Here is an 18890-nt window from a genome sequence, read left to right on the forward strand (position 1 = left end):
GGAGCCGGGGCGGGCCCGGGGGCGGCACAGACCCCGGGCGCGGGAGGCCCGCGGCGCCCCCTGGGTCTTGGAGCTCGGGGCCAGCGCAGCCCGGGGCTAGCGGGGCGCGGGCCGGGGAGGGGGAGCTGCCAGCGCTCTCCATCCCCCTCCCCCCCGGGCGGGCCGGCGGCCGGGGGGAGGGCTGGCGGCGGCGGCTCGCTGTATATATCTCGGCGCACCCCGCCAGGTCGCGCACAGCGCCCCGAGCCCAGGCGCCTCCCCGCCCCCCTCCCGCGCTCCGCGGCGGCGGCGGCGGCAGCAGTAGCAGCAATATGGCTGTTGATGGGTGTTTGGGGTGGCGCTGGCGGCGGGAGGAGCTCCCCCGAGCCCCTGCGCCGGCTGCCCGTTGCTAGCTATGGCAAATGGTGGCGGCGGCGGCGGCGGCAGCAGCGGCGGCGGCGGCGGCGGCGGAGGCAGCAGTCTTAGAATGAGTAGCAATATCCACGCGAACCATCTCAGCCTAGACGCGTCCTCCTCCTCCTCTTCCTCTTCTTCTTCTTCCTCCTCCTCTTCCTCCTCGTCCTCGGTCCACGAGCCCAAGATGGATGCGCTCATCATCCCGGTGACCATGGAGGTGCCGTGCGACAGCCGGGGCCAACGCATGTGGTGGGCTTTCCTGGCCTCCTCCATGGTTACTTTCTTCGGGGGCCTCTTCATCATCTTGCTCTGGCGGACGCTCAAGTACCTGTGGACCGTGTGCTGCCACTGCGGGGGCAAGACCAAGGTAACGCGCGCCCCGGGCGCCCGCCCTCTGCGCCAGCCCCGCCGCTTCTCAGCGTCCCCTGCAGCCCACCTCCTCGCTCCGCGCCGCGCAGTGCCTCCCTCCATCCCCGCCTGCCTTCCCCTCGCAGCCTTCCCTTCCCTCTGCTCTCCCGGTGCTCTCGGATCGGGGCAGCGGGCGGCGCGCCGGGGGTGAGGAGTTGCCCCCAGCCGATGCGCTCCGGGACACGGACGCCCAATCCTGCCCTCTTGTTTATTGTAGGGTTGTTGGCGGCTGCGGCTGGGGCAGGGGTGGGGAACGCACAGTCTTGGGTGCCGTGGTGCGGGGTGGGGAGAGCCTACCCCTCGGGGACAGAGGGAGGTGGGGGCAGCTGGGTGCGTGTTCTACACCGCTCACCTGCCGGGGCTCGGCTCCTGGCGGTGGGCGAGAGGGAGGACATCCGCCCATACTTTAGGAACCTGTTGGGGAGATGAGTTCGTGGGGTCAGAAAGAAGGGAAAATCCTTTGGGCAAGGGAGAGAATAATTTTGCACAAGGGAATCCCAGGGGAGGAGCATGGCCCGAGATAGCAGGGGGACTTCGAGGGGCGAGAGAAGTTGGGGAGATCCATCCCAATTTTGGGGGCAGCCCATGGGGCTGCCACTTTCAGAATGTGTTGAGGTCGCATATCTGATGTAACCTCCCACTCCGTCCCTTAGGTGCTCTAGTGGAACATACCCCAAGTTCTTCGGCCTCTGTTCCTTTGCCCCCAGGCCACCCACTTTGGGTCCCCGGAAATGCCACCAGCAGCGCGGAGCTGGAGCGGGGGTCCACCTGAGGCCGCGGTTTTACGCGGAGCTTCTTCCCTGGCGCTCAAGGTGGCTAGATGTCGTCCGCTTTAGCTATTCCTGGCGCAGACGCCCACCAGCACTGAGGCTGGCGACACCTTCGATGTATGGTTGCTAGGCTCACTGCCTGGTCTGTAGTCGTGTCCCTAGAGACGTCCTCCCTTCCCCACAGCTACTAGCTGGAGTGGGGGGCCCGACACTGTTTAATAGAAAACTGCAGAGTAAAAAAGAAAGAACTGGAAAAAAAGAGAGTGACCCAGCTGCCTTCTTTCTGAGTAATTCCCATCCTAGGAGACTTCACAGCACGAACCGTTTTGGAGGGAAGGGACATCCAGGGGAATAGTGCAGGGTAGATGCACATTGCAGCCTCCACATGTTCACATATTTTCTAGTAAAGTTAAACTGAGGACCCCTCAAACTTCCACAGGGCACAACTACTTGTAGCAGCCTCCTTAGCGGCTGAGAGAAGTAGGGAAGCCAGGGGCTATGGGTGAAGGCTGACTATGAAAACACCAGGGCGAATGGAGGCTCTCTCTCCTGATCATTAATTATACATCCTGTTGGGTGCTGGAGCTCAGCTGTGTTTTGTGGCAGCACATTTGTGTTTTGGAAAATACTGGTGTATTGGAACAAAGGGAGAAATATGAAAACCGTCATTCTCTTCGTCATTCTCTGACTTCTCCGGAGGCCTGCAGGTGTTGGCTGGAGAGTTTTCTTTGGAATTACCTTCTCAGCCGTAGAGGTTCTTTCTTATTTGTTAAGGGGGAAAACCTCCCACCTGTCAGAGAAGCCCTCAGGTTAAGCAAAGCCCTATACACCAGATCCCTGCCTAGCCTTCCTGCTGAGAACAGCTTATTCCTGGAGCCTTCAGATTCCCACATTCCCTCTCTCCATCCTTCTCCTCCACCTCCCCCAACAGTCTCGGGGATTTTGTTCCCCGGTTTACTGCGATTCAGCGACTGTCTTTAGAGGAAAGATAGCTCACAGTTGTGTGTGTCTGAAATGTTCCCTAGATGGAGTGATCTGGGTGAACTTTTTAACAGCTTGCTTTCTTTCAGGCAGTGGGCAATTTTGATCATAATGAAAACTTTTTCAATGATTCAAAATAAGTTGTGTTGTTTTTGTGATCCTGGGGTCCTAAACACAGCTTCCAAAATATTTTTACACGAGGGAGTACATAAATGCAATTGCTGTGTCTGTAATGAAATGCTAATCCCATTGCACACACAAAGGATCTCCTAAATGATGAGCAAGCATAACTTCTGTCAGTTTACTCCAGAAAATACGTTTTTGGCAACGATTAGAAAAAACAATTCATAAATATTTGGCTATATTTTGTAGCTCCAAGACCTGCTGAGTGGACATAAATGGAAGTTAGTTGCTATAAGAAGTCCGCCAGGGATGAGAGGTGATGGTGGTTGGTTCGGAAGATGTGAGGACAGTATAGAATGAGTGCAGGTTCCTTTTGATACCATGAGTCCATTTTAAAGCATGCCCAGAATCTCTTGATATCTGCCCCTAGATTCGCTCACTTAAGACATAGGTAGCCAGCTCATTATAAGCAATAATGGTAAGTTAAACCTTTTAAAAGCTTTTCTTTCTATGCTTGAGGTCTGTAATTTTATTGCAATTGTGTGTGTGTTTTTGTCTTTTGTTCTTTTTGCTTTCCAAGTATTTGGTAGTTTTGTCAAGACTCAATACACAGGCATGTATTGGCTTAAGTTTAGAATAATAATTTTTGTGCTAGATTTCCCAAGAAAACATAGGCTGCCTTCCCAGAAAATTCTACCAGCCCTCAGATGGGTTCACCCTCACCATCCTTCAGCCCCAAGATGGCTTGATCAAGAGCTGGATTCCAGAGGAAAGCAGGTCTTTTGTAGCATCTAAAATTCTATGGGAGATAAAATTCAGCAAGGACCTCCAATTGCATGAGTGTTTGGTCTCTGGGATTGCACCATCCTTTTGGATCAAAGGAATCCAAGACTGTGGACATGCATCGTGGGACATCTCTTCATTAGTACCTCTGGTCTCTGAATCTCAAATAGTGAATGACTTTAGTCTTTTGAAAAGAGTGGCATGTGAACTTTTTCAGAAAGTGAAGAAGAAAACATTACAATTTCCTCCTGTTGGGAACTTGGTCACAGTTATTCCAGTACTGTGTTCTTTGCTGTACTTTTTCACATTGTTTTTTTCTTTGTGGGATTTCATCAGAGCTCTCTATTCACTTGGGTGTGACATTGTGAAGTTCAATCCTGTCGTAGACTATATTGAATAGGGAGCTGCTCTGATAGCCTGAATAAAGCCATGACTTTGAAGAAGTTATTTAACCTCTCTGGTGTCTCTCTTTCCTTATGTATAAAATGTGGGGATTGAATTCTGTGAGTTCTAATGTCTCTTCCTGCTCTGTGATTTGATTTAGGAGAGAGGGAGAGTTGAGGAATGAGGGTTAAAGTTTCTAGCTCAGAATGTGTTTTGCAATCCCTCAGCAATTCTTCTAGGAATTCAGCCTTGGGACAGTTACATATCTTTATTTCCATCTTCTGCTCATCTTTCAGCATATGGTCCACTTCTCTTTAAATATCTGGGGAAACTGAGGCCAACTTCCTGATGGAGCTGTGGTTTGCTGAGGGGCCTGAGTGTGGCTGGGCATAGAGTTATTTCTATTCTCAGTTTGAGCTGCTGTCCTTGCAGAAGCTTGGGCTTGATCAAGGATGGTCTGCGTGTAATGAATTATCGAGATGTTGTCTCCATGGCTGTGCCTGAGAAAACAACACGTTTTCTCTGTCAGGCTCGTGACTAATATAAATATCAGATCCCATTACAGCTTGGTAATTACCCAGGGTCTGGCCTGATGCATTCAATCAGGGCTGGAGCTTCGGTGCTGTGGAGCTCTTGATTCCAGATTGGCCCTGGTGCCTCATCTCATCGTGTCCTGGGGATTGGCTACACCGGATGACCTTCAGATACTCCTTTTTGAGCAGATTACTTGGGGTGGCCTTGGAGGAGTTCTCGGGTTCCAGTCATGGGGGAGCTCCAGCTGTCCGCCCTTGTCCAGAGAGCTTGTGCTCCTCATTCCTGGCTCTCTCTTTCTCCTTTTTTCTTTATTTTCTTGAGACGGAGTCTTGCTCTGTTGCCCAGGCTGGAGTGCAGTGGTGTGATCTCAGCTCACTGCAGCCTCCGCCTCCTGGGTTCAAGCAATTCTCCTGCCTCAGCCTCCCAAGTAACTGGGACTACAGGCACATGCTGCCACACCCGGCTAAGTTTTGTATTTTTAGTAGAGATGGGGTTTTACCACATTGGCCAGGATGGTCTTGATCTCCTGACCTTGTGATCTGCTCACCTTGGCCTCCCAAAGTGCTGGGATTACAGGTGTGAGGCACTGTGTCCAGCCCCTGGCCCTCTTTATGGAAATGCACATTTTAGTACAAGACTCTGCAATCGGACAAACCCAAGTTCAAATCGTGGATCCCACATTTATTAGCAGGGCATCTTTGACTGCCAACCGTGTTGAGCTTTGATTACTTCACCCATACCAAGAGCATACGGATGCTTACTTTGTAGGGTTCTTATAGGGAGCAGGAATAATGGTCATATAGCACCCTGCAAATGCCAGGCACTTAGCAGGGCTCTTGTAAGTGGTAACTATCATAGCTTCACGAAGTGCTGAATTTATTTTCCCTTTGATTCATTGAACTTTTAGCCCCTGAAGGGCGCAGACTATAACAAATACAATTTTTGAGCCAAAAGGAGCCTTCAGATCCTGAAGTATACTGTCATAGGTCCAAAAACCAGTTAGAGTAAGACTGAGACATGGGCTTATCGCTCTTGGCTGTTGCAAGGCTAGAAGGTTAAGGCAGGGCAGCAGAGGTAGGCTCCATCGATGAGGTCCTGGCAGGATGGTTACAGTTTTGATGGTGGGGTATCAGTGGACGAACATTGACAGTATGGGGGACCAGGAGCTGCCGGGCTGGCAGAAGGGAAACACTGTGGCGTTTGGTGGGCAGTTGTGGTTGTCCAGCATTGTACCCTTGAGGAGGGACAAATTCCACCCCTGTTATCCCAGTCCAGAATGCATAGACCTGTCTCCCAAGTGATGTCACAGTCTCTTGGCCAGGACACTCACTGTCTACCCAGACCAGCTTTTCCAAGACACCCCCTCGGCCAGTGTTTCCCAAAGTGTGTTCTGTGGCACACCTGCCTTTTAAATTACGTTGTGAAAAAAAATCAGCAGGCATGGCATGGCTGAGCTTCCCCCTTTGGAGGGTCACATCACAGGCTTGGCAGCATCCTGCTGGTAGAGAAATTGGTTAAAATGCCCTCAAATGTGCTACCTGTGAGCAGTCTTCCTCTGGTGTCAAGGCTGCTGTGCAGTGCCCAAGGTTCAGCCTGTGATCCTGGGCAAAGACATCATGCCTTTGTGCCTCAGTTTCCTCACCTGCAGATTGAGGTCTATGATAGAGCACAGTCTCATGGGGGTGGTTTTTTTCACCAACCCCACTTTATAGCATTTCCTAGGAGGGCACTGGGAACCTATGGCCTCCCTTTGGGGGCCTTGGTCTAGCCCTGCTTCCAGGTGCCCAGGAGACTTGACCAAACATACATCAGGAGGAAAAGAAGAGCTGCTTGCCCCCTGCTGTTTGGCCTGGAGGATAAAGCATTCCAATGGGAAGGCCAAATGGACCTTCTCTTTGCCTCACGGCTATTTTGTTCCCTGGATGGGGACATTCACTGGGTGGCTGATAGCTAGGAGTAAGTGCTTGCTTTGGGGCTCTCTCTGTCTCTCATCAGGGCATGAGAGACCTGGTGCAGAAACAGTTACATTGGCATTAGATTGCAGTGCCAGGACCTCCTTCCCAAAGTGGGTGTCCCGGCTCACACTGGCAGTGACCATGCTAATCTGTGAATCACAGCAGCCAGCACCACCTTGCCGAGCTGCAGATCCCTTGGAGGGTTGCCTCTGTGGTTCCAGTGAAAGGGCTGTTTGTGCTGTGATGCTGGCCCTGGGCCCTGTGGGGAACACTGGGTCCCTTGGAGACATCCCTGGGGATCAGGCAAGGCCACGCCTTTCTGTGCACAGTCAGGGAGCAGACCAAGGGTGTCTCTTTTAGAACTGCTTCTTGGGTGGGTGGAACCCCATGCATCAGGCACCTAGAAAAGGAAACTCAGGGACCCTCGGAGGCAGGGGTGTCCTAGTACTGTGGACAGAAGGCCCGGGGAATGTTCAGTGGGGATATCAGATCTTTATCTTCAAGGACTGGAGAGTGTCTCTAGGCCTGGGCTTCTCAAACATTTTTTTGTTTTTGGACAGGGTCTTACTCTGTTGCCCAGGCTGGAGTGCAGTGGCATGATCACTGCTCACTGCAGCTTCAACCTCCCAGGCTCAAGTGATCCTCTTGCCTCAGCTCCCCGAGTAGCCAAGACTATGGATGTGTGCCACCACGCCTGGCTAGTTTTTCAATTTTTTATAGAGACGGGGTCTCCCTATGTTGCCCAGGCTGGTCTTGAACTCCTGGGTTCAAGTGATCTTCCCATCTTGGCCTCCCAAAGTGTTGGGATTACAGGTGTGAGCCACTGTGCCTGGCTAACTCAGACTTTAATATGCTCAGGAATCACCAGGAGCTGGTAAAATGCAGGCTGTGATGAAGAAGATCCAGTGTGGGACCTGAGATTCTGCTGGTCTGGTGAGACACAGGCTATGCTGATGCTGTGCAGACCACACTTTGAGTATCAAGGATCTGGTCCATCCCTCAGCCTCTGGGCAGTCCATCCCTGAAGATCGGCTTATTTTTAAATATGGAAATTCCCAGCTCTTAAAGGGGGAAGGGATGAGAAGCAGAAGGTTTGCTGTGCCAGACCATTGGGTGGAGAAAACTCCGTTCAGGCCAGGGTAGCTGTGGTACAGGCTGGGCTCTTATTTGTGAAAGCTGATGGTCCAGGTGCCTGCTCCTAAGGAACCCATCAGCACTGTGGATTTAGGGTTGGGTTGTGGCAGCCAGAACAGTGTTTATAGGGTGTGGTCTGCGTGTTACCCACCAATGTGTGGGCTCTTCCTCGTGCCAGTTGGTCATTCTGCAAAGGGTGTGACTTCCCGAAGTCCAGGAGGGCAACCCAGCCAAACCACCTCCTTGCAAAATTAAAGGCTGTGGTGTTACCAGGGATGCACTGCGGTGATGCTCCAGGCTGGCTGGGGATCACTCCCTCTGGAGTGTTTGAAGTCAGTGGGCATCAAGACTGCCAGCCTGATTTTCTGTAGGGGCCTGGGTGGGCCTTCCCAAATGGAGGGTTCAACCTCAAAGAATTGGCTGAAGAGCTGCCCGTGGAGTGACTGGGGGACACAGGTGGAACCGTGCTATGCGGCCCTCCAATGCACTTCTTAAGAATTCCAGCAGACGAAAGTGAAAGTAGCTCCTTTTCTCACCATACCAGGGTTTTTCACAGCTCACACTGTCAGGGACTTTTTCCATGAGATGTACTTTTAATGTTGTTTCATCATCAGAGGGGAGAACCATGAATGTCTGCAGCAGGCAGAATGAAGAAGGACTTGGCATTGTGGCCTGCACACAGTAGGCCCTTAAAGAAGTCTTCTGGTTATAATTATTGTTGTTGTTTTGGCTTGTGTTGCATATTAAGTGCATACGATGTGCCAGAAACCAAGCTAGGTGCTGGGGGAAAAATAAGTAAGACCCAGTTCTGACTCCCTGCTCATTAGGACTTTTATTAGTACTTGACAGGCTGAGCAGAGGAAAAAACAGTTATCTTCTCATGGAATATGAACATCTGATCTCTGAATTGCCTGCAAACTCCTTGAGGGCAGGAACTGAGTCATACAAATGTAAACACACATACATGTTGGAAGGCTCTTTCCAGTGGTTAGCTGGGGCCTGAATGAGAATGCATTGGTTGGGGGTGGCAAATATATTTTGCTGCTTTTTTGGGTAATTTGTTAGACACTATGGAGAAACTCCTGGTGAAAGGGATGGACTTGGTTTGTTGACAACATGGTGCTTGAATCATTGGTGGATTTTAATTATTCATGCCACCTGGTCTCTCTTGATCAGTAGCTAACAAGGATTTAGTTCATAAGGGGCAGCTGTTTGTGAGGTGGATGAGTCAGGCAGAGGAGGGAAGGGCAGTTTCAAAAGAATGGCTGCTTTAAGATGTAACTTGCCTTGTTTTTGGCATTATTTGGTGATTGTCTTGGGACATTATGTCTAATTGCCAATCTGGAAATGTAATTGGCACTCCAGGCCCAGAATGGGTATACTTAACGTTGTCAAGCTGAGCCTTGGAATCACCTCCCTGTAAGATCTCGTTACCTGTATGACTAATACTTCTTCACGTGGCCAAAATCAAAATTATTTAACACATCTCATGTGTTTTCTATTCTTTATGCTGTTTCACTGGCCTCTCTACCAGATTTTCTTGGGGACTCAGATCCGGTGGACTCTGGGCATTTCAAAGCGAATTCACAGGAAAGCCTGAATTCCAGCCTTCTCCCCCACCTCCTCTCGCTACAGTCTTTCTTTTACATCCTCTTTCCTTAGTGGCTCGCATTCCTGAGGGTTTCTGTGGAAACTTGGTGCTATTTAATTTTGGTTTCTAGCACAATAGGGAGGAATACTTCAATTTGGGGAAGAAGTAATTAAGGTAAACATGTAGATCTCCCCATTATCAGAGTTGACTTTTACTTGGGGGAGGGGTGTTTTTTTAAAAGGAAAAATAGGATTTTAGACTTTTTTTTTTTTTTTGAGACAGAGTCTTGCTGTGTTGCCCAGGCTGGCAGGCTGGAGTGCAGTGGCATGATCTCGGCTCACTGTAACCTCCTCCTCCTCCAGGGTTCTCGTGCCTCAGCCTCCCGGGTACCTGGGATTACAGGTGCATGCCCCCATGCGTGGCTAATTTTTGTATTTTTAATGGAGATGGGGTTTCACCATGTCGGTCAGGCTGGTCTTGAACTCTGACCTCAAATGATCCACCCGCCTTGGCCTCCCAAAGTGCTGGGATTACAGGCGTGAGCCACCGCACCCAGCCGGATTTTAGGTTTTTGATTTGAAGTGAAATTAATTTCCATCTGTTAGCTGCTGAAGTCTGGGTCCGTGATGTCTTTTGCAAAAGAGTTTTTAAGGCAAGATTGTCAGTAATATTCTTTCCAGGGTCAATTCTAACTGTACAAAACTGTTCAGCCACGATGGGTCTGCATCTTTGCACATCATTGTAAGCCAAATTATCTACAGGCTGTTGGGCTGCCTGTATGTGCATTTCAAGTTGGGAGTATAAGATGAGTATTTATTTTATTTTCCTGATCCATGTCTTATTCTAGATCCTTCATCCCGTTTAGAGACTGGACAGTCCTCTCTGTCTTCATCTTTGGGAGTGAACTGGGGCTGGGGGGTGGGATCGAGAGTGGCCTCTGCTGGTTGGGGGCTTCAAGTTTGTAGTTTAGTAGACAACAAATAGCGACCTGATTTAACAAGTGCAGAAACGCATGGAACTATAAACTCACAGAGGTGGAAGGAAGCTTTGGGGCCTCAGGCTCTATGTGCTTCCTTCCCAGTGCTGGAAGCCCACCCTACTAGTGTGTTTATGATCTCCTGAGGCCACCATTCTACTGGGGACAAACCCACCTTACGATGAACTTGGAAAGATCTTTCTGTTTGCACTAGTCCCTCTTTGCTTCTAGTCTGTGTCTGGGACATGCAGAACAAGCCTTGGTGGACGGTAGATTTCAAATTCTAAATCCAGTCCAGGAAGGGACAGAGCTGGGTAGTGTTTCCATGTCCGCAGTGTTGTTGACCTTAACCTTAACTTGTGTTTCCTCCTTGAAGGCCACTTTCTTTTTCTCCGTGGCTTCCCTGGGTTCCTCCTCCTCCTGAGACTGTGTGGTTTCCCTTTGCCCTTTGCCCAGAGTTCAGAAAATGACCCATTCTGGTTGTTTCTTAAAGTTTGCCTCCTGAGGTTTTTTTGGTCTTGTCAGCAGCTGTGGCTGGTGGCTTTTGGCTGTCGCTGGGCCATAAATTCACCTCCTTATCAAAGTCACGTGCCCTGTATCTCCCAGGTTTAGCCCCCTTCTCAGTTTCATGGGAGGGTTGTAATTTTGGGGCCCTGCCAAGAATCTGGATGTAGGGTGCGGAACCTTTGTTAGGAAACTCGAGCTGGATTCCATTTTCTAGGTGTTGACTCTTCCACCTAGGGAGACAGACAGTGCTCTTGAACCTCTTTTTGCATCACTTGAATACAGCCACTCCTTAGAATAGGAGGCTGTTTCTTCCCCACCTGATTATTGGGTCTCCTTTCCTCTGTGGCTCCTGTATACGTCTGCTGTCATCTCCCCTATTTTGTTGAACTGAAAGAAACCAGAAAAGAGAGCAAAGCACACAAGAGAAGAAAGTGAGGGAAGGCAGGAGGTAGAGGCAGAGGTTCACACCAAGGAAAAAAGAATTTCTCCTCTGAGAGTTAGGGGTTGGATAAATAGCTGATTGGATGGATTTTGGTTTTAGTTCCTTTACCTTTGTCTTAATGAATAAATCATATCGAATGACCTCACTTCCAAGGAGTAGAGCATATATAAAGACCAGTGAGTAGAATGAGTTCACTTTTGGAAAATTTTAGCTCTTCAACGAGACATTCTGTCTAATGAACTGATAGCACGCGGCCTGTGTGGCTCAGAGGTGAAGCGTTGGAAGGCTTTGTGGGGAATCTTCTTTGTGTGCTTGTTAACCGAGAGCAGAATTCTGCTCCTCTTCAGGAGAAGTTGCCACATTCACATTCTTTTCTCTTTATGTGGTTTTGGAAAGTGGACCCTTTGTGACTCTGGAAGGGGAAAAAGTGGGCCTTGAGTTATTCAAACGGAGAACTCAGAGATAAGCGTTCTAAGGCTTGGAGGAAAGATTTGGAAGATGAAAGACCTTACCCAAGTGCTAGGGATTTTTATGACCAACATTAGCTGGCAACAGCTTAATATACATTGTTGTTCTCCTTCCTGCATCTGGGAACACTTTCCTCCCAGAGTTTAGAGGAATTATTTCAGCTGCCCATGAATTATGGCCATTTCTCCTGTGGATTGTGGCAGCCACAGCCAATCAGGTGATAGATTCTTGAAGAGTATAGGAATGATGTCTCTAGCTAAGCCCACAAGAAGGCTCAACAGTTTGTCTCAGTCTAAAAAAATCCCAATCATTTCTTAAGTTCTTTCACAACCCTGTTTTCTCCATAGGATTTACTTTTTAACTTCAGCGTTTTATATTCTGTCCTTAATCCTAAATGCACTACATGTTCATTGTAGAAAATGGGGGATGTCCAGGGGCATTAAACAAAAAGGACACAGTCACACCTGTTAGGACGGCTATTGTCAAAAAAATAGAAAATCACCAGTGTTGGTGAGGATGTGGAGAAATTGGAACCCTTGTGCAGTGTTTGTGGGAATGCAAAATGGTGCAGACATGGCGGAAAGCAGTATGGCAGTTTCCCAAAACAAATTAATCATTGAATTATCATATGATCCAGCAATTCCACTTCTGAGTAGATATCCAAGAAACTTAAAAGCAGGGTCTTATGGAGATATTTGTACACCCATGTTCACAGCAGCATTATTTACAATGGCCAAAGGTGGAAGCAATTCAAGGGTTCATTCACGGATGAATAGATTAGCAAATTGTGATAGGTACATGCAGCAGAGTATTATTCAAGTCTGACACATGCTACCACATGGATGAACATTGAGGACAGCAGCCAAATGAAATAAGCCAGTCACGAAAGGATAAGGTCCACTTTTATGAGGTACATAGACTTGCCAAACTCACAGAAACAGAAAGTAGAAGGGTAGTTTCCAGGGGCCAGAGGGAGGGAAGTGTTTAATGGGTATGGAGTTTCAGTTTTGTAAGATGAAAAAGTTCTGGAGATGGGTTGCACAACAGTGTGAAATATGCACTTTTTAAAGTGTGAAGTACTACACACTTAAAAATGGTTAAGATGGTACATTTTTATCGTCTGTGTATTTCACCACAATTATAAATAAACTTTTGAGAAAAGGGAAAAACATTCCTCCAACCCCCCCCCACGCCAGGAGATGACCACCATTATCTCTGGGCACATTTCCTTCCCTGACATGTTCTTTACCGTGGCGTTCTTGTTTTGTTAGTGGGCAGCTAATATTCTTCCTCTGAAGATTGCAACCCCTCTAGAAGTACCCAGGCTGACTTTGAGTTAGGCGCTGCCCACATTGAGAGCAGACAAATGAAGAGAACAACCCTCTTTCTGCCTGTAGGGTCTGGTTTAATGGTGTCTACTCTTAGAGTGAAGTTAAGGGAGTGCTGGATTTTTGATTTTGACATATGACAAGTGACCAGCTACAGTGTCTTAGACAAGTCGTTGGCTCTGAGCCTTAGTTTTCTCAGGCATATAACACATTCTCTGATTTCATGATTTCAATATAAAGCCATTTCTTAAGTCAGATTTTAAAACTGTCATTTTTACCTGGTAAAGAACCAAAGATTAACTTATTGAGGGCAGTGGATCCAGGGAGAAGTTCTTGTTCTACTATAAAACACAAGAGTGAAATTTGATTGACATGTCCCCAGAACTTCAATATTGACTTTGATGACATATTTAAGAATTACAATCTGGGGACACAGGCCCCATTGGAAATACCATCCAGCCTGTCATTTAAAAAAAAAAGTCTCAGAAATAGGTTTTTGTGACTCTGCTATTACTTCTAATGATATAGCCACACCACTATTGAGGTTTTAATTTTAATTTTTGGTGTGGGGGAGTGGTTCAGAACATCTTAGATTATAGACTATAAATAGTGTGCTATGATAGGCTGGCTTTGTTGAGGTTGAACATAAAAAGAAACATCTGATTAAAGAGAAGGTCATGCAAATCAACTTTGATCCTTTTCCTTAACTTGCCCCCAAAGGCAGCCCTGGAGCCAGAATTGCTCATCTCAGCCCTGTTCCACAGCATTCCAGCTGCCAGAAGCAGGGATAAGATTACCGCGGCTTCTGTGGCAAAAGAGCAAGTGTCTGAAGGGATGATTCCCAAATACTCAATAACCTCCGAAAAAAACTCCCCCGAACCGTAAGCAGCCGGCACATCAAAACTTACTGGAATAGTTCTCTTAGGTTACATAACATCGATTCGATTATGCTACCGGAGCCATGCATTAAATTTTAACTTGTCACAGATACATTACATTAACACTTCACAGATCCACAGAGTACCAGGTAGCTTTGGGGTGTTGGTAATTGTGTGGGACTTGCTGCAATCCAGGCAAAAATACTTAGTTGTACATTTTGTTTCTTCTGTACTACAGTTTAACTCTTATCAGGGGTGCAAACATCCTCCAAGTATTCTTTTCTTTTTTTTTTTTTGAGATGGAGTCTTAGTCTCGTCCAGGCTAGGGTGCAGTGGCATGATCTCAGCTCACCTCAACCTTTGCCTCCTGGGTTCAAGCAATTCTCTTGCCTCAGCCTCCCACATAACTGGGATTAAAGGCACGCACCACCATGAATGGCTAATTTTTTTTTGTATTTTTAGTAGAGACAGGGTTTTACCATGTTGACCAGGCTGGTCTCGAATGCCTGATCTCAAGTGATCCACCAGCTTCGGCCTCCCAAAGTGCTGGGATTACAGGTGTGAGCCACTGCACCCTGCTGCTCCAAGTACTTCTTACAAAATAAACTAAACATTCAGACAATAGTGATTGCCACTGTAGTACTGAATGCTTGATTTATGACCATGAACCAGATATGACAGAGGTTTTTAAAACTCTGTGAACCTTTTCATTTTCCAGTGACAGGCAATGCAAGTGCTGTATTTTTAATTGGTCCCTTTTTAAAGTCTGGAGCTGAAATGTTATCATGCAAATCTCTCCTAAGTTGCATGGAAACTAATAAAATCACGAAGGTTTCTATTTGTACTCTATGAACACAGACTGTAATGAAACTGAAACAGCTATCTCCAGGGATGATGCTATTTAAATTCTAGGCAGGGCTTTAAAATGATTTTCATGGTGAAAACAGAAATTAGCAACTGAGATGTTCCTGTTCTTTCTTCCCCATTTCACCAGTGCCTGTTCACCCATGATCCTTTTTACTTTCTGACCTCAGAAAGAATGAATGTAAAGCAAGAACCTCCAGTCTCTAAGAGACCCTGTCTATCACTGGTTTTAGAAAACAGCAATGATTCCTCCTCAGGTCTTGCATTTATTTCCAGACCTACTGGCACTTTTGTTTGGGGAAGTCTTTCTGTGGGAATTAGAGTTACTGTTTTCTTAGGGGAAAGAAATTAGAACAAACTTGTTTGAGTGGCTTCTATGCATTAAGCATTGTTTGAAGCTCCTTATGTTTATTCTGTTATTTAATCCTCAAAACAATCCTGTGATGTAGGCCCTTTTCAAATTCCCATTTTACAGATTAGAAAATGGATGCATAGAGAATAAAAATGTTTTTCTTTTTTTGGATAACAAACTTTGAGTGATTACCGTGTGTCTGGTTGTTTTTAAACTATAAGTATTATATAATCCTCACAACAACCCAGTGAATTTGGTGGTATTATTATCCTCACTTATGGATTTGCAAACTGAGGCACAGAGAGGTTGAGTAACTGCTCAGGGTCACACACAGGTGAGGGACAGAGCCAGTTTAAATCCAGGCAGGTGGGCTGTTGTCCCATGCACCTAATCCCACACTGTACACCTCATTTGTACCTCCTTGGCTCTTCCTGGCCACAGTGTGAGGGAAACTCTGATGACATAGACAGGACTGAAAAGAGGAGTGGTGTATTATTGTTTCTGGATGAGATGTGAGGTCCCTTGACAAGTTCAGAGAGTTTCATACTACTGAATTCTCAGGTATGTCAATTCCCAGGATGAGAAGGAACCTTAAATGCTGTCTAGTCCTATTACATTCCCTGAGTCTTAGTTTTTCTTGCTGGAAAATGGGATAATCACCTTTTCTCTACCTGACAGGCAGCGGGCTGTGTACAGTCATGCAGGTTACTCAAGGTACAACTCCAGGACTGCTATGAGATTCACATCAGATGACATCGAATTGTACTTTATGAACCACAGCGCATGTGCCACATCTCTGTGCTGAGGGGTATGTGGGGGCACAGAATCAATATTGGGTCATTTTTCTGAGTGTCAGCAGTCTTCCATGAAGTTTTGGAGAAAAATAGTGTTTTTTTTCTCCACCTCCTGGGCTCAAGCTATCTCCCACCTCTGCCTCCCGAGTAGCTGGGACTGCAGGCTTGTGACTACAGGCATGCACCATCATGCCTGGCTAATTTTTTGTATTTTTGGTGGAGATGGAGTTTTGCCATATTGCCCAGGCTGATCTCTAACTCTTGGGCTCAAGCGATTCACCTCTCTCGGCCTCCAAAGTGCTGGAATTACAGGCGCGAGCTGCTGTGCTCAGCAGAAAAACACTATTTTTGATATTAACATTTACACTGTACACAGAATTTACTGGAGGTAGGATGCAGAATTTAAGTAGATTTTTAAAAACTTGAGAGAGAGGTGTGTGTGTGTGTGTGTACATATGTGTGAGATGCCCACAGATCCAAGAGAGCATGGGGGATCAGCAAAGTTTGCACCCACCAGCAAAGTCTCATCATTAAACCATGGGCCTGTGCATCCTGGTGTGGAATGATGCCTTATTATCCCCACACACTGCCTGCTCATATCTCAAACTCTGAAACTGTGTTAGTAAAAGAATGGGAATTCTGTGAAAGGGAAATAAATATATCCAAATTCCAGATCTGTTAAAATTTAGCGCATTTGGATGTTGGTGCGACAGAGAATTTAATCTGCACACTCAGAAGAAGGTAGTGGTTAACTCATTCAGTGGTTATGAATCTTCCTTGACTTAGAAAGATCAATTCCTTGTGCCTCTCCACCTCCATGGCCTGGAAATACATTATTGTATATCAATATGTCTCTCTTTCTAGACCATTGGGCATTGTGGCCGTGTGCCTGCCAAACCCCATGCGTGAGAATATTTTGGAAGCAGGAGACAAATTGGTTAGTTAGCAAATCTTTATTAGCGTGGCTGTCCTTTTCCTGGGGATATGGGGTCATGTAAGACATCATTTCCTCTCTGGCAATACCAGTAACCACATTGCATGATTCCAGGGCGCCACTCACATCCTGGTCATGAATGATGCCCTATGGAGTTGTGCAGTGCACAGCCTGCATGCCCGTATGTGTTGTCTTTTCTAGGCATCTAGCTGTGTTTGTATAAAACCCTTACACAACAAATTAAAAACACAGTGCAAGGCCCATAATTCTTAATGGCAATGTGAATAACAGAAACACCAAGAATTTGGGATTCAGAAAAGGGGGAGAAAACAGAACTGGCCATAGAGGGAGTGGCCAGAGAGAACCCACTGGGGATGTGGGGTTATGACAGCAGCACCATCCTATCCTCCAAGTCCAGCCTCTGCAACAGGTGATCTCCCTAACTTCTGATCACTGTGTAGCTCCTGACATCATACAAGAGGCCTCCCAGGCCTCTGTGCCTGTTCTAAGCATGAGCCTTGGAGAAGAGAGAATGCTCGGTGCCAGCTCATGTGTATCCCATGGACAAGGAATAATAGGACCCTGAGGACTTAGAAAAGCCTTCTCTGTTGCCAACTGTGCTATTTTTACCTCCCTCCCACAGCTCTTGCTGTCCCCAGGTGTTTGTCAGCAGAGTGTCTTGCACCTGCGTGGAAAGTGGCATTTAGGGCCCAGCACTGCCTTGTGCTGTGCAGGCCACAGCAGTCTCCTTACCAGGCCTGGCGGCCAGGCCTGGCCTCTAAGGCTGGCAGGCTATGGTGAGGATGGTTGCATAACTGGCCTTTCTGCTGCTGGTTCTGGGTAAGGTCGAGCCAGAGAAAACAGGTCCGCAGTCCACAGCCCCTCCCGGGCACTAGTGCAACAGACAGGCTTGTGGGCCTGGCAATGACCCCTCACAGTCAGGAGCTGCCCTTGCTCTTGAGCTGCTGAGCATCGCTGCAGAGTGCCCGGGTCTGATCAACATCCCTGCTGGGAAGTGTGGAGATGACCTGGCATGGTCCATGGTGATCCAAATGCGATAGAAGGCTGAGGGTGGCCCCAAGGATGGCCTATTCCTTCCCTTCCAATCCTCCACCTCCTCCATCCTTCAAGTCTTAGCTCACCTTGCTGGGAATGCCACTGTCCTGGGAAGCCTTCTCTACCTAACCTGGTCAGCTTTCTCTGCCTCTCCCTTCCCTGATGCTTCCTCTCTGTTTGTCCTTCCATCCTGGGTGGGGAGCGGCCCTCTGATGCTGCACCCCTATTTTCTATGTAGGCATCCTGTCTCCTCTGCAGATAGCTACTTGTGGACAGGGCTGGTCCTGGTTTCTTTATGGATCTGTGCCTGGCAGGGCAGTGATCGGGGGTCACTCAATGCGGTGGCTGGTCTTCAAAGCAGGCCCTCAGTGAACCACGAGTCCTCGTGTTCATTCTCTTGGGTTGTCCCCTTGGGGTCAGAGCTAGCCACTGTAATCCATGGGTTGCTTGTAACCCATGGATTGTGGTGGAAGTGATGCTATGTGACTTCTGAGGCTATGTTGGAAGAACCCTGGCAGTTCATTTGTTATCTGGAAGTGCTGCTTCTTAGGGAAGTTGGCCACTATAAGGGGGAGAGTGAGAGTGAGAGTGAGAGCAAGTGTGCAGGTGGGCACATGAGAAAGAGAGAGAGAGAAAAAGAGAGAGAGAGAGAGAGAGAGAGAGAGAGAGAGAGAGAGACTCTCCAAAGAGTACCGAGGCACCATGCATATGTGTGAAGATGCCATCATGGGAGTGGGTCCTCCAACCCCAGCTGACATAGATTGGAGATGAACCCACCAGCTGATCCCTGTATGAATTCCTGGCTTAAAAGTCATGAACAAAATGAAATGATTGTTTTAAGCCACTACACTTTGGGGTAATTTTTTACACAGCCATGGATGACTGGAACAAATAATTACTATTTAGTGAGGTCCTTTCACAAGGTCCAGCTCCTGCCCTCTCTCTAGGTTCCTCTTAACATCTTCCCAGGCCCTCCACACCCAGCTGCTTAGGACTTCTTTCATTTCATTAAAGGGCCTTTTGGTTTTTACCTCTGGGCCTTCACACATGCTGTCTACACTGCTGGACTTCTCTTTCCTTGTCCTCCTTCTCCCCTTTCACTTAGCTGACTCCTGTTTATCCAGGGATGCGCTGGTAAGTTATTAACAACTGAATTTCTAGAGAAGAAAGCTCCTATGTACAGTGTTTGTCAATTCCTATGGTATAAATATTCCTGCCCTGGCTGGTTTGAA

At 47.7% G+C, this 18890-nt stretch overlaps 1 protein-coding gene across 28 annotated transcripts in view; it reads left to right on the plus strand.

The window, feature by feature from the left end:
- Nucleotides 1-231: 231 nt before the first annotated feature.
- KCNMA1 (potassium calcium-activated channel subfamily M alpha 1) overlaps nt 232-18890 on the plus strand; it is a 762662-nt gene continuing 744003 nt past the window's right edge. For 24 of the 28 annotated variants that reach the window (XM_050803364.1, XM_050803365.1, XM_050803369.1 and 21 more), the window contains exon 1: nt 238-763. In XM_050803364.1, coding sequence (XP_050659321.1) covers nt 395-763 — 369 coding nt within the window. In that variant the 5' untranslated portion in view covers nt 238-394. The other 4 variants (XM_050803391.1, XM_050803386.1, XM_050803385.1 and 1 more) reach the window with 4 other exon arrangements.

The sequence above is a fragment of the Macaca thibetana genome, chromosome 9 (assembly GCF_024542745.1).
Source record: "Macaca thibetana thibetana isolate TM-01 chromosome 9, ASM2454274v1, whole genome shotgun sequence".
Lineage (NCBI taxonomy): Eukaryota > Metazoa > Chordata > Mammalia > Primates > Cercopithecidae > Macaca > Macaca thibetana.